This window comes from Pogoniulus pusillus, chromosome 8, assembly GCF_015220805.1.
Source record: "Pogoniulus pusillus isolate bPogPus1 chromosome 8, bPogPus1.pri, whole genome shotgun sequence".
Lineage (NCBI taxonomy): Eukaryota > Metazoa > Chordata > Aves > Piciformes > Lybiidae > Pogoniulus > Pogoniulus pusillus.
Window position 1 is genome coordinate 378,638 of NC_087271.1, and position 18,207 is coordinate 396,844.

The 18,207-nt window shown below is 50.6% G+C and overlaps 2 protein-coding genes across 4 annotated transcripts; one reads left to right on the forward strand and one right to left on the reverse strand.

Moving 5' to 3' along the window:
* Positions 1-1,283: 1,283 nt before the first annotated feature.
* On the reverse strand, positions 1,284-10,760 carry TMEM59 (transmembrane protein 59). Of its 2 annotated transcripts, none has more exons than XM_064146893.1 (8): positions 10,248-10,760; positions 6,954-7,059; positions 4,868-4,962; positions 4,514-4,666; positions 4,155-4,239; positions 3,783-3,864; positions 2,272-2,380; positions 1,284-1,569 (listed from the first exon to the last, which is right to left on the reverse strand). In XM_064146893.1, exons 1-8 carry the CDS (start codon positions 10,743-10,745, stop codon positions 1,414-1,416), a joined length of 1,284 nt encoding a protein of 427 aa, XP_064002963.1. In that variant the 5' UTR covers positions 10,746-10,760; the 3' UTR covers positions 1,284-1,413. The 2 variants fall into 2 exon arrangements, with proteins under 2 accessions (XP_064002963.1, XP_064002962.1); XM_064146892.1 differs by having other exon boundaries at positions 3,783-3,867.
* Positions 10,611-18,147, forward strand: TCEANC2 (transcription elongation factor A N-terminal and central domain containing 2). Of its 2 annotated transcripts, none has more exons than XM_064146899.1 (4): positions 10,611-10,866; positions 12,121-12,262; positions 14,097-14,290; positions 17,104-18,147. In XM_064146899.1, exons 1-4 carry the CDS (start codon positions 10,744-10,746, stop codon positions 17,290-17,292), a joined length of 648 nt encoding a protein of 215 aa, XP_064002969.1. In that variant the 5' UTR covers positions 10,611-10,743; the 3' UTR covers positions 17,293-18,147. The 2 variants fall into 2 exon arrangements, with proteins under 2 accessions (XP_064002969.1, XP_064002968.1); XM_064146898.1 differs by lacking the exon at positions 10,611-10,866 and adding an exon at positions 11,588-11,647.
* Positions 18,148-18,207: the final 60 nt, after the last annotated feature.

Genomic DNA, 18,207 nt, shown 5'->3' on the forward strand with positions numbered 1-18,207 from the left:
GCTGGAAGGGACCTTAGAGGTGATCTAATCCAACCTCCCTGCCATGGGCAGGGACATCTCTCTCCTAGACCCCATCCGACCTGGCCTTGAATATCTCCAGGAAAGGGACAGCCACAGACTCTCGGGACAATCCATTCCAGAGTCTTGCCACCCTCATCATGAACAATTACTTCCTAAGATCTGATCAAAACCTATTTTTCAATCAATTTAAATCCATTCCCCTTGCCCTGTCTCCAGGCACCCTGAGGAAAAGTCCCTCTGCAGCCTTTCTGTAGGATCCCTTCAGCTATTGGCAGGCAGCTCTAAGGTCCCCCTAGAGTCCTCTCTTCTCCAGGCTGCACACCCCCAGCTCCCTCAGCCTATCCTCATGGCAGAGGTGCTCCAGCCCCTGGATCACCTTTGTGGCCCTCTTCTGGACTTGTTCCAGCAGATCTCTGCCCTTTTCACAGCAGGGGCACCAGAACTGGACACAGAAGTATGAAGACACTGCTGTGGTGAAGTGAATCCTGCAAGAAACCCAAGTCCTGTTGCCAAGGAAAGGCTCTCAAAGAAAGTCTGCTGAGGGCAAGGAAGAACCATGGCAAAAAGCTCTGCAGCCAACAGTTTCTATACAGTCGATTTTATTTGTCCTCATTTCTCAGGAATCAACTTGTTTCTGTAAAATGAAGTTACAAGACTAGAGCAGGGTAATCAAGAAGAGAAAGCAGAACTTCTTCAGGGAACAACAGGTGCTAACTTTACAAGCAAGTGAAGACGCAAAGGCTAAAAAGGTTGACAAAAGAACTGACCATGTTACTGCTCCTTGTGTGAAGGGATATGTCCAGAAGCTTTAACAAAGTTTCCATCTTTCACAAACTGAGCTCTAGCCTGCAGTACCTCAACAAAAGCTTTCCCACCTTGGACAGTGCCACACTGCAGGAAAGAAAAAAATACATGTTTCTCTCTTGTGTTGTTTGTGCATAGACATTATCAAGCACAACCAAAAATCAGCAGTTTATAACCTTTTAACTACAACAGAAAGTGCAACACTAAAAAGGCATCTCCTGCCTACCTAAGTTTCATCTACCTTTACAAAGCTAACTCTGAATGCACACATTACGTCCTAGAACACACAGATCAGTCTGAAAGTGTGCTGGCAGAAGTATGGAGAGTGTGCCTACAGCTCTGTAAGCAAAAAGACACATAGCAAACACCAGTGAGAAGTGACAATGCGCGGAAACAAAGAGAACGTCAAGAGGGCTGAATCTTCACTACCAGTTGGAAACAAAATCCCATGACATCTGTTGATTCTGCAACTTTATTTGCATTGAAAGACTGGCTGCTAAGCTTCTTATCTGAAGAACCACCACAAACAATCAGGAGCTGCTAGCTCTGTTAGAATTAAGTCTATTGGATCCAAAGAAGACCTATTTCTTAGATTGCTGATTGAGCCAGATTGACTTTTGTAGGAAGAGGTCCTGCTTCTTCATGCTCTTCACTCTTGCATCTAACCACAACAAGTGCAGAGGAGGGGTATCTGTTCAGTTTTTGTTCATTCATGTATTCCAAATCTCCATAGATGCTCAGCTTCTGAAACATTCAAACAATTCACTTTAAGACAAAGACTCTCCATACTCATTACAACTCATTACATGACTGCATTCCTGATGGCTGCAGCCCCTCAGCACAAGCTAATCCAGGCTTTCTGAAACCTCTGCAATCCATGGCTGGCACTCAAGTCACAAAGAACTGTATCTCCCAGAGCTCCAGCAGATCGAGTGCTGGTGCTGTGCAGATACTCTGAGAGCCTCGCCTGTCACAAGTGCAGGGACCTCCCTGGGCACCGAGCAGGGATCCAGTCCAGCCGGTCCCCCTCAACGAGACTCCCCTGTGCACTACTCACTACTGATTCTCCCAGATTAAACCCATTAATGGGTCAAATCTCCCCATCCAACTCCCACTATAACTTTATGCCCACAGAAATCAGAAGCAGTCTGGCATTTGTTGAGAGTAACCTGAAGGCTGTCAAGAGCAGAGCACTACCGACCAAAAGACACCACATCTGGGCTGAGGAAGGCTCAAAGCACCAACTGGCCACAGGAATAAGGAAACTGCTTACCTCTAAAATCATCATTTAAATAACAAAAACGGTTTGATAGCCACATCCACAAAAATAAACCCCCTCTCTGTAGCTGAACCTCCCCCCAAACTGTTTCTTAGTCTCTATAGAGGGCTGCAGCAGAAGAGCAGAACAAGGAACAGAGAACAGCCTGAGCCAGGAAGCAGCCTTACCTCCGAGGGAACATACTGCTCCACAGCTGTGGCTACCGTGGCACAGCAGATCCAGAGCAGCACCAACACTGACAGCACCAGCGTGGTGGTTAATATCCAACTGGAATTTCTGAGAGGAAGAGAATGTTACTGGAATTCATATACTGAGTACACACAACAGTCTAAAGACTTCAGCTCCATTATGACTGCATTCCCTGCTGATTGATCAGTCCACACCTCTTCCAGCTACACAGGGCCCTTCAGACTCCTGGGTACTCAAAGGCCTGATTAGTATCTGACTTGAAAGACATCAAAAGGCTTGCTGGATTCTGTTTATCTGACATCAGCTTCCTCTCATTCAGTTATCAACACAGATTTCTTTTCTGTCTTGCATTTGGGCTGCACTGATCCTTCAGGTGTAAACTTCTAAGGAGAAAGTAATCAGGGTAAGGGAAAGATCCCCCTTACTCTGCTCTGCTGAGACTCCACCTCCAATGCTGCATCCAGTTCTGGTGTCCCCAGCTGAAGGAGGACAGAGCTGCTGGAGAGAGTCTAGAGGAGGTCACAAAGGTGATCCAAGGGCTGGAGCACCTCTGCTATGAGGACAGGCTGAGGGAGCTGGGGGTGTGCAGCCTGGAGAAGAGAGGACTCTAGGGGGACCTTAGAGCTGCCTGCCAATAGCTGAAGGGATCCTACAGAAAGGATGCAGAGGGACTTTTCCTCAGGGTGTCGAGAGACAGGACAAAGGGGAATGGTTTGAAGCTGAGGGAGACCAAGGTTAGACTGGAGCTTAAGAAGTTCTTCAGAATGAGGGTGGTGAGGCTCTGGAAAAGGTTACGCCGGGAGGCTGTGGATGATTTCTCCCTGGGGGTGCTGCAGGCCAGGTTGGATGAGGCCAAGTCTACACCTAAGAGGTTTGTAGTACCTCAAGATTTTGCAGCACAGCAAGGGTTGTTGTCCAGAATACTGTTTCCAGTTCTGGGCCCCTCAGTTCAAGAATGACCTCAGAGAATACTTGAAAAGTTCAGCGCAGAGCTACAAAGCTGCTGAAGGCAGGGGAACGCCCCTGTGAGGACAGGCTGAGGGAGCTAGGGCTCTGTAGCTTGGAGCAGTGCAGCCTGAGAGGTGCCCTCAGGCACGTTTATCAAGATGTGAAGGGCGGTGATGGGAGGGCAGAGCCAAGCTCTGCTCAGTGATGTCCAATGATAGGACTTGGTGATCCTGAGGGTCTTTCCCAAATGGAATGTTTCTCTAATTCTGTGACAAGGGGCAGTGGGTGCAAGCTGGAGCAGAGGAGGTTCCTCAGAAAGAGAAGGACAAGCTTTTTCCCTGTGAGGGTGACAGAGCACTGGAACAGGCTGCCCAGAGAGGTTGTGGTCTCCTTCTCTGGAGGCATTCAAAACCTGCCAGGATGCACTCCTGTGTGACTTACCCTGGGTGATCCTGCTCTGGCTCGATGATTTCTGGAGGTCCCTCCCCACCCCTGACTATCTGATTGTGTGGCTAGTTCTCCTCCTCAGCAAGATACATACATGGAAAGACACTTGAAAAAGCTGTCGGTTCCTTGCTCTTCAAAGAGGCCTCTGTATGGCTGTGAACTCCCTGGATGGAGGTCTGCTGAAATACAACAGCAGGAAGAGCAGTCAGGAAAGCACTACAAGGGATGACCCAAACACCACAGTTTGTCAACACAGAGAAGCTAAGGGGAAGATGTTTTCAGTGGCTCTAGCTTGCATTTCCAGCAGAGCCTGCTTTCTACCACAGACTTTGCTGTACAGCCTGCACAGCGAACAATCATATTTCAGCTTGCTAAAAACCTGCTTTCATGCACCACCTGCAACTCCTTTATTTACTTCCCCTTACGCTTCTGCATTTGCTCTTCCAAAGCACAAAGAACAACTTACAGGCTGGTTTACCCAGTGACAAGGATCCTCTTGAATCTGCAGCTTCCTGCTCGAGCTGTGGAACATACTGTACTTCTGGCTTTGACTGAAACAGAAGGAGGAGTTAGGAGGTGCTGCCACTCATCTCAACAATTTCCACTTTTGAGAGCTAATGTGGAAGTTAAGATTAAGGCACTCACCACTTCCTCAAGTTTGATTTCCCACCTCCCCTCCCCTAGTCCTAAAGACAGCGAGGCACTAACAAAACCAAAACACTTGTGGCTATTTAGACTCCCTAAGTCTTTTCTGTGGCTGGAAGGAGCAGAATTAACCATTTGGCAGCCTCAACACCTTAACCTCAATGAAAAAAAAGCAGCAACCTGGAATATGACAATTTTTCCATCATCTGCTTGAAGGTAGAAAGTCCACGAGGACGTTATGAAGCTCTGAGCTGAATCCATCACATCGCTCCAGAATGATCTCACCAGTGTCAGAGGAAAGAGAAGATGAATTCTTGGCATCAGGGACATTAACTGCAAGCACAACAGGTCAGTGATTTTCCATCTGATTTAGGTGAAAAGGACAGAAGTCATGTTCTTGCTCACCCCTCAGCCCATGTCTAGGTTTCAGTCCTTGGGAAGATCCATTTTCCAGTGGAGAGAATGTCAGAAGAGAGAAGACTTGCTGAACAGAAAACAAGTGGGTGATATTTGAAAAACATGTCAGCTACTTACTTGCTCTTGCCTTAACTCGGCAAATGGCAACTGGTTCTGGCATCCAAGATGGCAAGCATATTGTTCATCAGCCTGGGAGTATGCTTCAGTGCAGGCTGCAAGGGAGAAGTTCCCCAAATGAGAAGATAAATTCTGCCTTTAAGAAAACATTTTCAGTAGAAGTTGGAGCAGAAACAAAGCAGCAGCTGAAGGACTGACAACCCCTTTCATGGGGAAAGGCACAGCTGTCACTCCCGGGGCAGCACTTGCTGCCAGAACTAACGGAGGTTAAGCAGCCAGAGCTCAGACGGACGAGGTGGCTGAAAACTGAATGCAATCGGAGCGACCCACCTGGCGACACAAATTTTCACTGGTCCTGCCACTACTACTTCAGTTTTCCCTCTACCTATCAGGTAAAACATTACTTTTTGCCCTCGAGAAAAGAGATGGAATTCCAAAAGGAAGGACTATTAACCCACAAATCCCCTCTGAGGTCACAGCATCACAGGAAACCCAAAGGAGCATTTTCCTACCAGAGTGAGGAGCAGAGAAACTGCACTGAAAGTACTATGGACTTTTTTTAATGAAAAATGAACCTAATCCTGTTTTACAGGTAGCTTCTATCACTTGTTCTCTAAAGATCATAAAGACCAGGAAATCTAAACTAGTCAGAGAGAAAAATGTAGATTATTTTGCCCACGGAGAAATCAGGCAGACAATACATGGGCACAGCTCTTCCTCAAGACCCCAGAGCTGAGGTGGACAGCGCCGCAGCTCTACCTGAACTGAAGAATCAAACTGAGTAGCAGCTCTCCCAGTTTTCCATCACCAAAAAGGCTACAGAGCTGGCATGAAGCGTGGCACTGGCAGCTAAACGTTTGAGTTTTATGCCACCAAATGAACGTTTGTAGGCATAAAGAAGCATCAGAAGACAGAACTGCGCAGATCAGCCAAGATGTGCCTTGCCAAGCACAGAATACTTAGGGCACTAAGCAGTCTAACAGATTACAGAACATAAGCCAGCAAAAGACAACAGCCTCAGGAAGGAGAGTCAGAGCAGAAAGTAAGCAACTGTTCAGTTACCTCTACATGTGCTCTAGTGCTACATCACCCTTTCTATGGCACTCTTTCCTGCCTGGTCTGACAACTAGACTGACACGCTGTATCTCAGCTACACACAGTCTGCGACAGCCTACAGCATTATCCCATTCCTGCAGTGCAGTTTTTGTGTCACATCAGCATCTCTGCATGTCAGGCTCTCTATTTGCCAACCTTCCCTCAGCTCCCTGAGCTAGCCATTAGCCTTCTTCTTGTTATGAGCTCCTGAGAGGATGAAAGCCTCTTTTGAGTGCTGACATGGTGCTTAATTGCAGTGAAAATACAGACAAGAGAGTTCCTACCTTTCCTGGTTTGGGTGGTTATGTCATGTCCCAACTACTCTCAATATTAGATGAAAGCTCTACACAATTGCAACCCCAGCATTAATCGGCCTATGGTGCACAGAGATCATCTTCACTGTGACATTTCTGCTCTAACCCTGATAATCTGAGAGAATTAGTCACCAAGATTTAATGACCTACTTCAAGCAAAACATGTACCTCATTCCCAAGGGTTTAGCTCTAGGTAAAGCTCAGGAGACACAAGTTACCAGGCAGACAGCACATTAAGATGTGTTCTTATTCTGTCTGAAGGATTGCTTTCTGTATAGCAGTTTGTCAGGGACTGTAAATGGGACCGATTGCCTCATGGGATTATTAAAGGAAAAGTGTGAGTTTGACTGGATTTTTCCCCAGCCATTCTGTGCTTCCTATGACAAACTCTAGTCCAATGAAGTATTCCCAATTTATTGTCAGAGAGTGAGGATGCTTCAGAAACTCAGGAGAATGGCAACACTGAGGATCAGGGAAGGAGAAACCCACAGACAACAACCAACCATTCCCTAAGACTTTTTTATATGCTCTACATAAACTTTAGAAAGCTGTTAAACAAAAATCAGAAAGCAACTGAAGCACTCCCACCCGTTTAACACCACCCTCTCAGCTGTTCCTGCTCTTCCCTCAGCCATGCCTCTCTGTTACAGGCCACAGAAGGAGTCCTGAAGCCTTACCAGAGTCACACTCCAGCTTGGTCCGATTCAGGTCGATGCCATCATCCACGAACTGACAAATGGAGAAGAGTCTGCAGCCCCTCTGGCATGCGTACAGCTCCTCTTCCTGGGGAGGCACAAGAGAAGGCTTGCACCCCTCCATACATTGTCAGGAACTAAACACTTGGCTTGTTGTTTTTTTCTCTTGGTGTCATCATGAGTTTGGTTTATTTTTTCCCTTTCCATGGAAGCAGTATAAAAATCCACCCACCAGAGCATCATCCTCCACCTCTCTACTAGAGCTAAAATCATAGAATGGTCTGGGTTGGAAGGGACCTCCAAAAGTCACCTACTCCAAGGTCCCTGCAGTCAGCAAGGACATCCACTAGACTGGCTTGACCAGAGCCCTGTCGAGCCTCCCCTTGTATAGCTTCAAACTCAGAAGCCTGACCTCGAGTAGCTCCGAGGTCAGAAGGCAGCTACAGATGACAACCAGGATGATCCAAAACAAAACCAAACACACCAATGGATTTATTTCAAGCAGAGCTCCTCATTCTTTGGTGGGGCAGAGCTAGTTTTGTAAGTCCAGTCCTGCAACTCTCAAGAAAAGCTGCTCTGTATTAAAGGCACTGAGTTTAAGAGATACTGTTATGAAAGACCTGCCGATGTTTAGCCCTACAAAGAGCTCCTCCAGCTTAGAATTTAAACAACAGAAGTCACTGCAGCAGGTCAAAAAAAAGGCCAGCTGTGGCAGGTATTGCAATCTATCTACCAGAAATTGATCATCTGTGGAAATGGGATTATCTTCTGATGTACTGTACCAGAACCCTGGTTAGCCACTTACTGGCCAAACCAGCCACATATGCACAACTGTTATCATCTCGAACTGAAAGGGAAAAGTGCAGTCATTAAAATGATGCAAAACACTGAAAACCTACATCTGATTCCAACAGCTGAGGGGAGCCTGCAGGAAGGCTGCAGAGGGACTTTTCATCAGGGTGTCTAGAGACGGCACAAGGGGGAATGGTTTGGAGCTGAGGGAGAGCAGGGTTAGGCTGAAGCTGAGGAAGAAGTTCTTCAGCAGGAGGGTGCTGAGACTCTGGAATAGGCTGCCCATGGAGGCTGTGGCTGCCTCCTTACTGGGGGTGTTCAAGGCAGGCTGCAGGAAGCCTTGAGCAGTGGAGTTGAGAGGTGTCCCTGCCCATAGAAGGGAGATTGGAGCAGATGACCTCTGAGGTCCCTTCCAACCATTCTAGGACTCTACGATACACCCAGCATCTCTTCTGCCCATAGTGCCAAGGGGATGGACGGATGTGCACTTTCCACATACCGTGCTGCCCACCTTGCACAACTACAGCCAGCCTCTATTACCTGGGTGCTCCTGCTTCTGGTAACACCCTAGAATCAGGCAGGCCCATCAAAACCCACTAACCACGTCACCACTCAAACAACTGCAGCCAGCTGTACAGCTGAAAACCAGACTGAACTAATCTAACAAAAACCAGGCACGCCACACCTTTCTGGATAAGCTACGGTGCATGAAGTGGCCATTGTTTGTCCCTTGAGCACAAGCTCACATGCTTCACAGGCCTACAAGCAGAAAACCGTGAATTAAAACTTCCCTCTGACAACATGGCTTAGAGAGTTGCAGTGCTGCAGAAAACATGTTTTGCAGCTTGATACCCAGGCAGAATTGGCTTTAGCAGACTTATTTCTATGGCAGTCTTCCACGGAGTCTCAGCGAAGCTTGCTTCACTTTCCAGTGACAACTAAAACAATTCCCTTCAACTGGTAGTTTTGTGACAAACAGATTGAACTCCAAGAAAGAGATGAGTCTGTCATCTGACAGCTCCATCACCACTCACAGAATTCAAAAGCACAGTAAAGGTCACAAGAAACATCAACCCTCCTTGAACGAGTCCTGTAACACAGCCAAGAACGAGGTACCAAAGCAGGACGGGATAACACTTAGTTGTAATTTCTCGGGTTTGGTTCCTTCCCCTCGCTGGCATCACAAGCAGGCACCCAAACATGCCATCAATACAAACACTAGGTTTACTTCTGTTCCACACAACTCCTAGTTGCTTCTCTCTGCGAGGATACCACTGTCAACTGGAGTCAAAAAATCTGACTGAAGTTCCACATGAAGGCAGACAAAGCTCTGCTCCTTAACAGTGTCCCTGCTTCCACCCAGCTGCTGCCCTTGCGTGAAGGCTGCCCCCATCATTTGGAGTTCAATCTGCTCCACGGCCACAGCTGATAATGAACCACATTGCCAAGGAAGAGCCAGGAAAGAGGAGATTTTTGGTACTGGCTTTTCCAAGTGCAAGCCAGCAGCTGAAGCCTGTACAAAGCCTGAACCAACAGCAAGCTCCAGAGGATGAAAATAGATTCCCATCAGCATGTCATCGTTAGATTAAGAAAATGCTGTGCAAGCAAATCAAAATGCAGGCTGAAGCTTCTGATAAGATACGCATTTATCACCACTTCAACTTCATCCTTCAACATCCAAGCGTCACGCTGGCACCCTGGCTCAGGATCTCTGGCCTGTCACAAACACTGCACTGCTTTTAGTGCCTCAAAATACGCAAGAGCCCAAGACAAACTACAGCTGCCTCCTCACGACGGAAAAAAGCAGCAGATCCTCCACATCAACAAAAGCTGTGCTTTGAAAGCAGCATCTCTTTGGCAGGCTGCAACCTAACCATCTCTTTTCGAACCAAAGTACCACTGCATACTCTGCTCTGGGGAGACGAAAATCTGAGCCAGCCGAGCCTCGCCACGGAAGCAGAGCAGCAGGCAGCTGAGTGCACAGCGAACAGGAGCTCCCTGCGCGGCTATGTTTACTTAAAGACACGTCCAACACCGCCTGAGGAAACACGCACAGGGACGGGGCCCGCCCGGGAAGATCATACAATCGACCAGGGCGGAGGAGACCTCCAAGCTCACCCAGCCCTGTCCAACCGGACCACAGCGCTAAGTGCCCCAGCCAGGCTTGAACACCTGCAGGGACGGCGGCCCCGGCAGCTCCCTGGGCAGCCTGTTCCAGTGCCAAGGAGGCTCTGTGAAGGGCTCCCTCCCGACACCCAGCTCACTAGGATGCGGCCTTCTGCTCACCAGGCAGCCTGACCAGGGGCTGCGGGGGGAAGGGGGACAAGCCGCAGGCCAGGGGACACCGCGCCGGGGAGGCCCCTCAGCCCCGCAGCAGGCGCCTAGAGAAAGGAGGCGAGGAGGGCGGCCCGCAGAGCCCGGGAAGGGGCCGGGCCCACCGAGCCCCGCCGCGGCGGGGAGCCGTGAGGCAGGACACGCCCGTACCTTGGGGTAGGTGTGCAGGGAGTAGGTCAGCTGGCAGGCGCGGTGACACGAGGCCGTGCTGCCCAGAACGGAGTCAAAGGCTTCGGACGAGGCGGCGGGTGACGGCCCGGCCGCCCGAGCGCTGCCGCCGCCGCTCGCCAGGAGCAGCAGGGAGATGGGCAGGCAGAGGAGGCCGCCCCGGCGCGGCGCCATCTTCTGCTCCTCCTCCCGCAGCGCCGCCGGCGGATCCCGCGAGACCCGCGGCTCCGCGCGGTGCGCGCCGGGAGGTGCAGTCCGGTACGCGGCGCGGCCCCGCCGGAACCACTGCCGGCAGCAGCGGCGCTGCGGGAGGTGCAGTCCGGTACGCGGCGCGGCCCCGCCGGAACTACCGGCGGCAGCAGCGGTGCACGCCGGGAGATGCAGTCCGGTACGCAGCACGGCCCCGGGCGCCCAGCGGGCTCGGCCCCCGCCGGAACTCCTGGCGGCAGCAGCGGGGCTGCCGGGAGCGAGGGCGGGCATGCGGCGGCGCTGCGGGAGGATGGATCGCTTCGTCGTGCGCCGGCCTCGCTGCCCGGAGAGTACTCGTCGGGCCGGGCCGGCGCCCCGCGCCTACCGGCAGGCCACCCTCGAGTCCCTCAAGGCAGGTCACCAGTACCGAGGGGGACGGGGAGCGGTATCAGGGCTCGCCACGGGCTCTCAGGCCTGAGGGGGGTGGTCTTCACTCCACGGCCCCGGCTGGTACCGGGAGTAGCTGCAGGGCTCGCTGTCTGCGAAGGCAGGAGGGGAAGCTTGGCAGCCCGCAGCGGTCCCGCTGTGCTCGGAGGCTGTAAGGGTGGCGGGAGCAGCCCCACCGCCTCCGAGGGCCCCGGAGAAGAAGGGTGTTGAGCCTGTGCCAGGCTGCCGTTGTGCCTCGCCCAGAGCTGGGCCTGAGGAGCGGCAGGAAGGCTCTGTAACCCATCTCTAGTTTGAGTTCTTTACCGAGATCTCTTCGGTGTTGATGCAGCATCCGTACAGAACAGGGCAGGGAAAGCAGAAAGGTGCAAAGGGTTGTGCTGCTCTGACATTCATTTCCCTCAGTGTGGACGATTTAGAACTTGTCTCCTCCTTGCCTGCCCATTTGGTGTGGACACAACTGGAGCCCAGCCAGGTGGCAGCACCAGTTTCAATATTGCCAGCTGATTCCCAGGAGGAGAGCCCTTCCGTTCGGTTGCAGGGTGGTCCTGTGCACGCCCTGCCTAAGGGCCGGGCCACTTCTTGGCACCTGGTTGCAGAAAACTGACAGGAAAACATTTGCTGTGACAAAGAGCTGCTTAATGCAAGGCAAAATGCAAAAGAATGGTGCCCCAGAGCACTGACTGCTGCTGAAGCTCCGTACGATGCCTCGCTCCCAAAAGGAGAACCTTGCAGTCAGCTCTGCCAAGGTCTGTAGCAAAAAGAGGGTGAAAAACACTGCAGCTGTCCAGTGTGATCACCTAGTTTGCTTTCATGCTCCCTACTGCTTTGTTTCTCTCCCTGCTGGCCCTATTGTAAAGCCAGTCTGAGCAGGATTGAGATTCTGCCACGTTTCTAAGGAACTGCCTCATCCTAAATCCTTTCTTCTGTGAAGAGACATTTAAACAATGAACTCTTTAAATTCAAAATGCATCTAGCAGACATTTGCTGGTATGTGCCCAAAGTTTGGCAGACCAAGCTGGAGCATCTGGCTTTGTTTTCTAGTGACTTCAGCCCTGATTTGCAGTAGGCAAACACAGGCCCATCCTGTATTCAGCGCTCTGGTTCATGCCCTAATCAATAATTCATGTGTTGATAACCACTCCATTAGCTGACACGAAGCCAGTGTCCTTATTTATAATAAGGATATTCCACTTCCCTAATGGCTTTTCTCTTTTTCCAGAGAGTTGTGGTTGTGGAAGACATAAAACGATGGAAGTCTATGCTTGAGCTTCCTGGGCAACCAAAAGAGAGTCTGATTGAAGCTTTGGGGGAGCTGAAGAAGAAAATACCTTCCAAGGAAGTGTTGCTTTCAACAAAAATAGGTACATCTGGTCAGCTCCAGACTCTGAATATGAGGCTGCCTTGTGTCTGCTTGGCTTCTCAGTACACAAGGGACTAGCTTGCAGGCTTTTTAAGACAAGAGCATAGCTGCCAGTAAGAAATTGTTCCCACACAGCCTGTAGCTTTCAGAGCTGCTACTGCAAAAGTCACCCAGCCTCAAATTCCTCCCAGCTTGCTGCTTATTACCAAATCCTGCATCATCCTTTCTGTGGTCAGATTGTTGGAGAGCTCTTTTCAGGCACCTGCTTGTCTTACTCCTGCCTTGCCATGACTTGACCTGGCTGAATCCTCTCAACATGCAAGAAATTCTCTTCACATTGCCCCAGAAGTGCTCACTGTCCTCACACTGAGAAGCCCCCAGCAGATGAGCAGCTTCATGTAGATGACACAGCCAGATGCCTGGCTCTTCCCTAGGACTAGAGGAGGGATGATGTGAGACCACATGGTCTCTGCCTCTCCTGCTTGTGCTGGGCATCCTGGTGTGAAGGACAGTCATGAGAGTCCTTCTGGCCTTTGCTTGCCATCAGCACAGCTGGGGCTCTGTTTGAAGAGCCCCCTTTGCCGGAGATAAGAGATGAGATCTGCCTCTTTCACGGTGCTCAGCATACTCGGGCTTTTCCCGAGTCTTTTCCCGGTGCCTGCCTGGAGGCGGCTGGGCTGGAAGAGCCACCGAAGCCTAACAGTGACATCTCCTGGCCACCAGTGCCAGCGGTCAGAGAAATCCCCACCGGCAGAAGGGCTCTTTTGTCTTCTGCTCCATAGACTGGAAGGATTGTGCTCGCAGTCACTGTGATATTTGCACGTTCACAGAACGGCTCAGAGATCAACTATTCCAACTCCCCCTCTCTGGGCAAGATGCCTTTCAACCAGATTTTGCTCTGCAAGGCCTCATCCAACCTGACCTTCAACACCCCGGGCAGGAGGCAGCCACAACCTCCCTGGGCAGCCTATTTCACCCTCCTACTGAAGAACATCTTCCCCCAGATCTAGTCCAAACCTCCTCTCAGCTTCAAACCATTCCCCCTTGTCCTGTCTCTAGACACCGTCACGAGAAGTTCCTCTGCAGCCTTCTCGTAGGATCCCTTCAGGCACTGGAAAGCAGACCTAAGGTAGCCCTGGAGCTTTCTCTTCTGCAGGCTGAACACCCCCAGCTCCCTCAGCCTATCCTCATAGCAGAGGTGCTGCAGCTCTTGGATCATCTTTATGGCCTCTGGACCCCCTCCAACAGTTCTGTGTCCTTCCTATGCTGGAGGCACCAGAACTAAATGCAGTATTGGAGGTGAGGTCTCAGCAGAACAGAATAAGGAGTCAGAATCCCCTCTCTTGCTCTGCTGCCCACACTCCTGTGGCTGCAGCCCAGCACACAGCTGCCTTCTGTGCTGCATGAGGCCACTGCTGGCTCCTGGGGAGCTTCTCAGCAACCAGCACCCCTAAGACTTTTTTCAGAGCTGCTCTCAACCCACACTGCACTCAGCCTGGATCTGTGCCTGTTAAGGTGCTATAGCCACCAACAAACAGGGCTTTTCAGTTGAAAAGCAGCATTCTTTGTTGGCTAGTGCTGGAAGCTTTGGGGAGATCCAGTCTCTGTGTAGAAGATTAGCATAGTCCTGTTACCCAGGTGTCCCAGGAAGTTAATTTTCATATGCACACATCAATTCCTTGCTAATTGCTCAGGCAGAAACCACTGCAGAAAGCAGAGAGTGAGAAGTGCAGGCTTAGTTCCTAGTGACTTTAGGTTTCCCTGTGTGTCAGCAGTGTGGGGCTCTGCTGCAGTCCCCTCTGCCCAGCCCCGACACAGCTGCTGCTCTCTTGCAGGTCACACTGTGAACAAGATGCGCAAGCACGCGGATCCCGAGGTGGCCAGCCTGGCCAGAGACATCTACACAGAGTGGAGAACCTTCATCAGAGAACATGCAAACAGGCCCTCAATAGAGGTCAGGAGCAACCCCAAGACTGAGGCTCTGAGGAAGAACGCACGGAAGCTGCTTTGTGAAGCTCTGGATCTAGAGGTAGGGCTCAGATCCATTTGGTTTTGGCTCAAAGAGTTATTTCCTGTAAAATTAAACCTTTCACCAAGTAAAGTTAAGCCTTTAAGCCAAGTTAAACCTTGTTCAGCCATAGCTACTGTGAAGCTGGCTCTGCCTGCAACATACTGTGATAAGGACAAGACCAGATGATCTCCTGTTTTCAGCAGTTTGCTGCATGTCTCTTGTTTATAGAGATTCATTTTCCAGTGAGGTAATTCTTGGGTTTATTGTTATTACCATTTGTACTCCCAGGACGAGGATGTGGCAGTGCTGGAGCAGGTCTAGAGGTGGCCACAAAGATAAGAGGGATGGAAAACTTCTTATGTAGGGATAGGCTGAGAGAATTGGAGCTCTTCAGCCTGGAGACAAGAAGGCTCCAGGGAGATCTTAGAGCAGCCTTCCAGGACCTGAAGGGGGGCTACAAGGAAGCCAGGAACAGGCTTTTGACAAGGGTTTGTGGTAATAGGATGAAGGGCAATGGCTTTGAGCTGGAAGAGGGCAGATTTAGACTGCAGATTAGGAAGAAATTCATTACAGCAAGGGTGGTGAGACATTGGAATAGGCTGCCCAGGGAAGTTGTGGATGTCCCCCTCATGGAGGTGTTCAAGGCCAGGTTGGATGAGGACTTCAGCAACCTGGTCTAGTGTGAAGTGTCCCTGCCTATGGCAGGGGGGTCAGAACTGGATGAGCTCTAAGGTCCCTTCCAACCCAAACCATTCTGATTGCATTAACCAAGCAAACATGCTAATTGTGAGGAGTGTTTGCTCTCACTTGCACAACTCAGCAACACAGAGTTGTGCATCTGCTGCAGGTGGGCTCTGCAAGAGGAGAAACCTGATAACACAAAGCTTCTCCTACTACTTAACAGCTGTGAAAGTAACACTCTGGGACCTCTCTGGGTGTTTTATATTTCAAGTAATTAAACATTTTTAAGTCCAAATCTATTGCAAAAACAGAGAGGCAAGGTTGACAGTATATAAAGTGGTGCTAAATACCAGGTCCCTCAGGTATCTTTAAGTAAATGAAGAGGGCTTTGCTGCAAGGCTTAATGACTCCTTTTGTTTGGTCTGTGAAATGCCATAATAATTACCCGGTTTAATTTATTCATCCTTTAAATGGCAAGTCGAGTGATAAGCACTCAGGAGTTTCAAAGCTATGTGCTTACTAGCTATGAGAACAACCTCTCCGACCTCCAGTCCATCTGGACTCGAGGATGGATTGCTGTGGGAAAGCCTCAGGAAGGCAGGAGCTCACCTTTGCCTGAAGCTGGGTCTTGGAAAGCACATCTATGACTGCTCTAAGACCGGTAGTAAAGCCTGAGCCTGGAGGACAGGCTGTGGTACTCCTGGGCCACAGAGGCACCCACAAAACAGCAAAAGCCACTGAAAACTGTGGATTCATTACAGTGAAATCTGCTGTCCTCCCAACACAACAAAATCCCATGTTCAGCTGTCAGCTGGGGAAATACTGCTGCACAACTAATGGAACTTTTTGGAGAGGTGGACCAGAACATGCTCAGAAAAGGAGAATCTCCTCACGGGTGCCCAGATACTCACCAGAGTGGAGGGCAGGAAATCCTGTTGTAAGGCAGAGAAGTTTCCACTGCAAAGGCTGCTTCTGTGTGGAGAGAGCTCCTCTCCCTAACACAACTCCATTTAAATCCTTGCAGGTTTGGCTGTAGCCAATTGCTTCATTTGTTGGGAGGCTGCATCCTCAAAGCAAACAGAAGAACTCCAGACACAAAGGCAGGAGAGACAAGAAGCTGATCTTTGTCAGCTTCTAGCAAGCTCCAGGTCTGTCAGGACCCTGTGCCTGTGGCGGGAGGGAGTCTTTGTACCTGCCATGCTCCCTAAAATGAGTAGTGTCGGCTGAAGCAGAATTGCCTCCGAACAGGACTTGCCTGGGAGCGCGGCAAGGCAAGCCACCCTTCTAGCTTGCAGCTGTCACTCTGTGTGGAGCTTACAGCAGCAGGTGAAGAGCAGGCACAGGCAGGGGAGCCACAGATGTCCACTAAATGGGGAGCAGGGACACCCGAGAAGCTGAGAAAAAGGAGAAGGAAAGGCGGAGCTGAATAGATTAAAAGAGCTTGTAGGGGTGCCCAGCAGAGGGGCAGTTTAGTGATGGTAGCAGAAACAGTGGGCAGAGGAGTTGCAGGAATGCTGCTTGGCACGCTGGAATCGCCTGCATGCGAGCATGGGAGATTCCCCACCACAAAGTGCAGAAGTGAAACCAAAACCATTTCTTGGTGGGTGGGGGCTGTTTCCTAAGCTGTGTTAAATGACACGTTTTGGCATACGTTGAAGCAGTAATTACATAATTAACATTTAGCTAAATCCCCTTCTGCATTCTTAATTATGCAGGGAGAGCCCACGTTTCCCTTTATAGCACTGGGCAGAGTTGCCAAGCGTTTGGCATAGCTTATGGAACCAAGTTTAGAGGAGTATCCCAGGTACCTTCCATCAGCAAGATCAAAAGTGAGCTTTGTGGAGACAGTACAAGGCAGCTTCTAATTGCAGCTGAGCTTGACACCCAGAGCTCACTGCAGCTTACCTTCCTGTCGTGATGGCAAAGCCCTGCTCCCCGGCTGGAGACATGGCTGTGTGCCCTGCCACTGACCATGCTGCCTCAGCCCTCCATTGCTAGGCTGGAATTAAATTGCTCTTCCTGTCGCGCTGCCAGTAGATTTCCTTGAATCTCGGCCGAGTACTGAAGAAAACACCGAGCAGCATCAGACTCCAGGCAGTTGGGGCTGCTTACTGAATGCAAAGCTCTAGCTCTGTGCTCTGCTGTTCCAGGTCGATCACCCCCTGGCCGAAGCCCTGGAGCGAGAGGTGTTCCAGCGCTGCTGCCGCCTGGTGAGCGCACCCTACCGCCGCACCGTGCGGGCCCTCGTCTTCTGCTTGAGGCACCGGCCCGAAACGCGGGCAGAGCTCAGGGCCGGCACGCTCCCTGTGCCTGCCTTCGTGCAGAGCCAGAGCAAGTGACGAGTCCTGCTGGATGCCAGGGGAGAACCGCACGTGCCTGCATCCCTGCGGAACCGGGACTCCATCCTGTGGCGAGGGGAGTGCTGAGAGCACCACTCACTTGGCACCACTCTGTGGACAGGGCTGCTCTGACAAGAGCAGCTCCTGATCAAAGTGAGGCTGTACATCTGGCTTGATGGAATTCCACCTGGGCTTGCTGCACAAGAAGCTTCCTCCCTCTGCTGTGTATTTCCTGCTACAAACCCGTCCTTGCTGAATCACCTGGTTCTCACACCTGGGTTTAGCTCCATCCCTGCTGTGACTCTTCACATCTGCTGCTGGGAAATGCTGAGAATTCAGGGTAACTGGGCTAGGGGAGGAGATCCCTGGTGGGTAACTGCACACTTTAGTAACCCTAGGTGAGCCATTTCTGCTGCAGCTGGGCCACCAGTTAGCCATGGTGCCAAGCTGGGTGATGTCCCTTTGCTGCCTTCCAGAGATGGATGTAAAATGGGTGTCAGTAACTTGCTCTCCACCAGTCCATAGGCTTCGGCATCATCTTGGGCATTTTCTAAAGCCCTGGTGTGAAAATCAAAATGCTTTGGAGTGTAGGTGCTACCATTCAGACTTCACACAGTATCACAGTATCACAGTATCACCAAGGTTGGAAGAGACCTCACAGATCATCAAGTCCAACCCTTTACCACAGTGCCCAAGGCTACTTCCATACCTCAGTCATGATTTAAAGGTGCTGTTTCTTACTGTAATGTGGGGAAAAGGAATTTTCTAAATAAAATCAGGTCCTAAGCAAAACGCTCCTTTGAAAGGCCTTTAAGCCTGAGAGGAGCATGGTTCAGCATGACCGCACAAATCAAACCTATTGTGTTGATTCCTTCTGGTTATTTAAAAATGGGAATCTTGCCTCTCCTTTGCTCT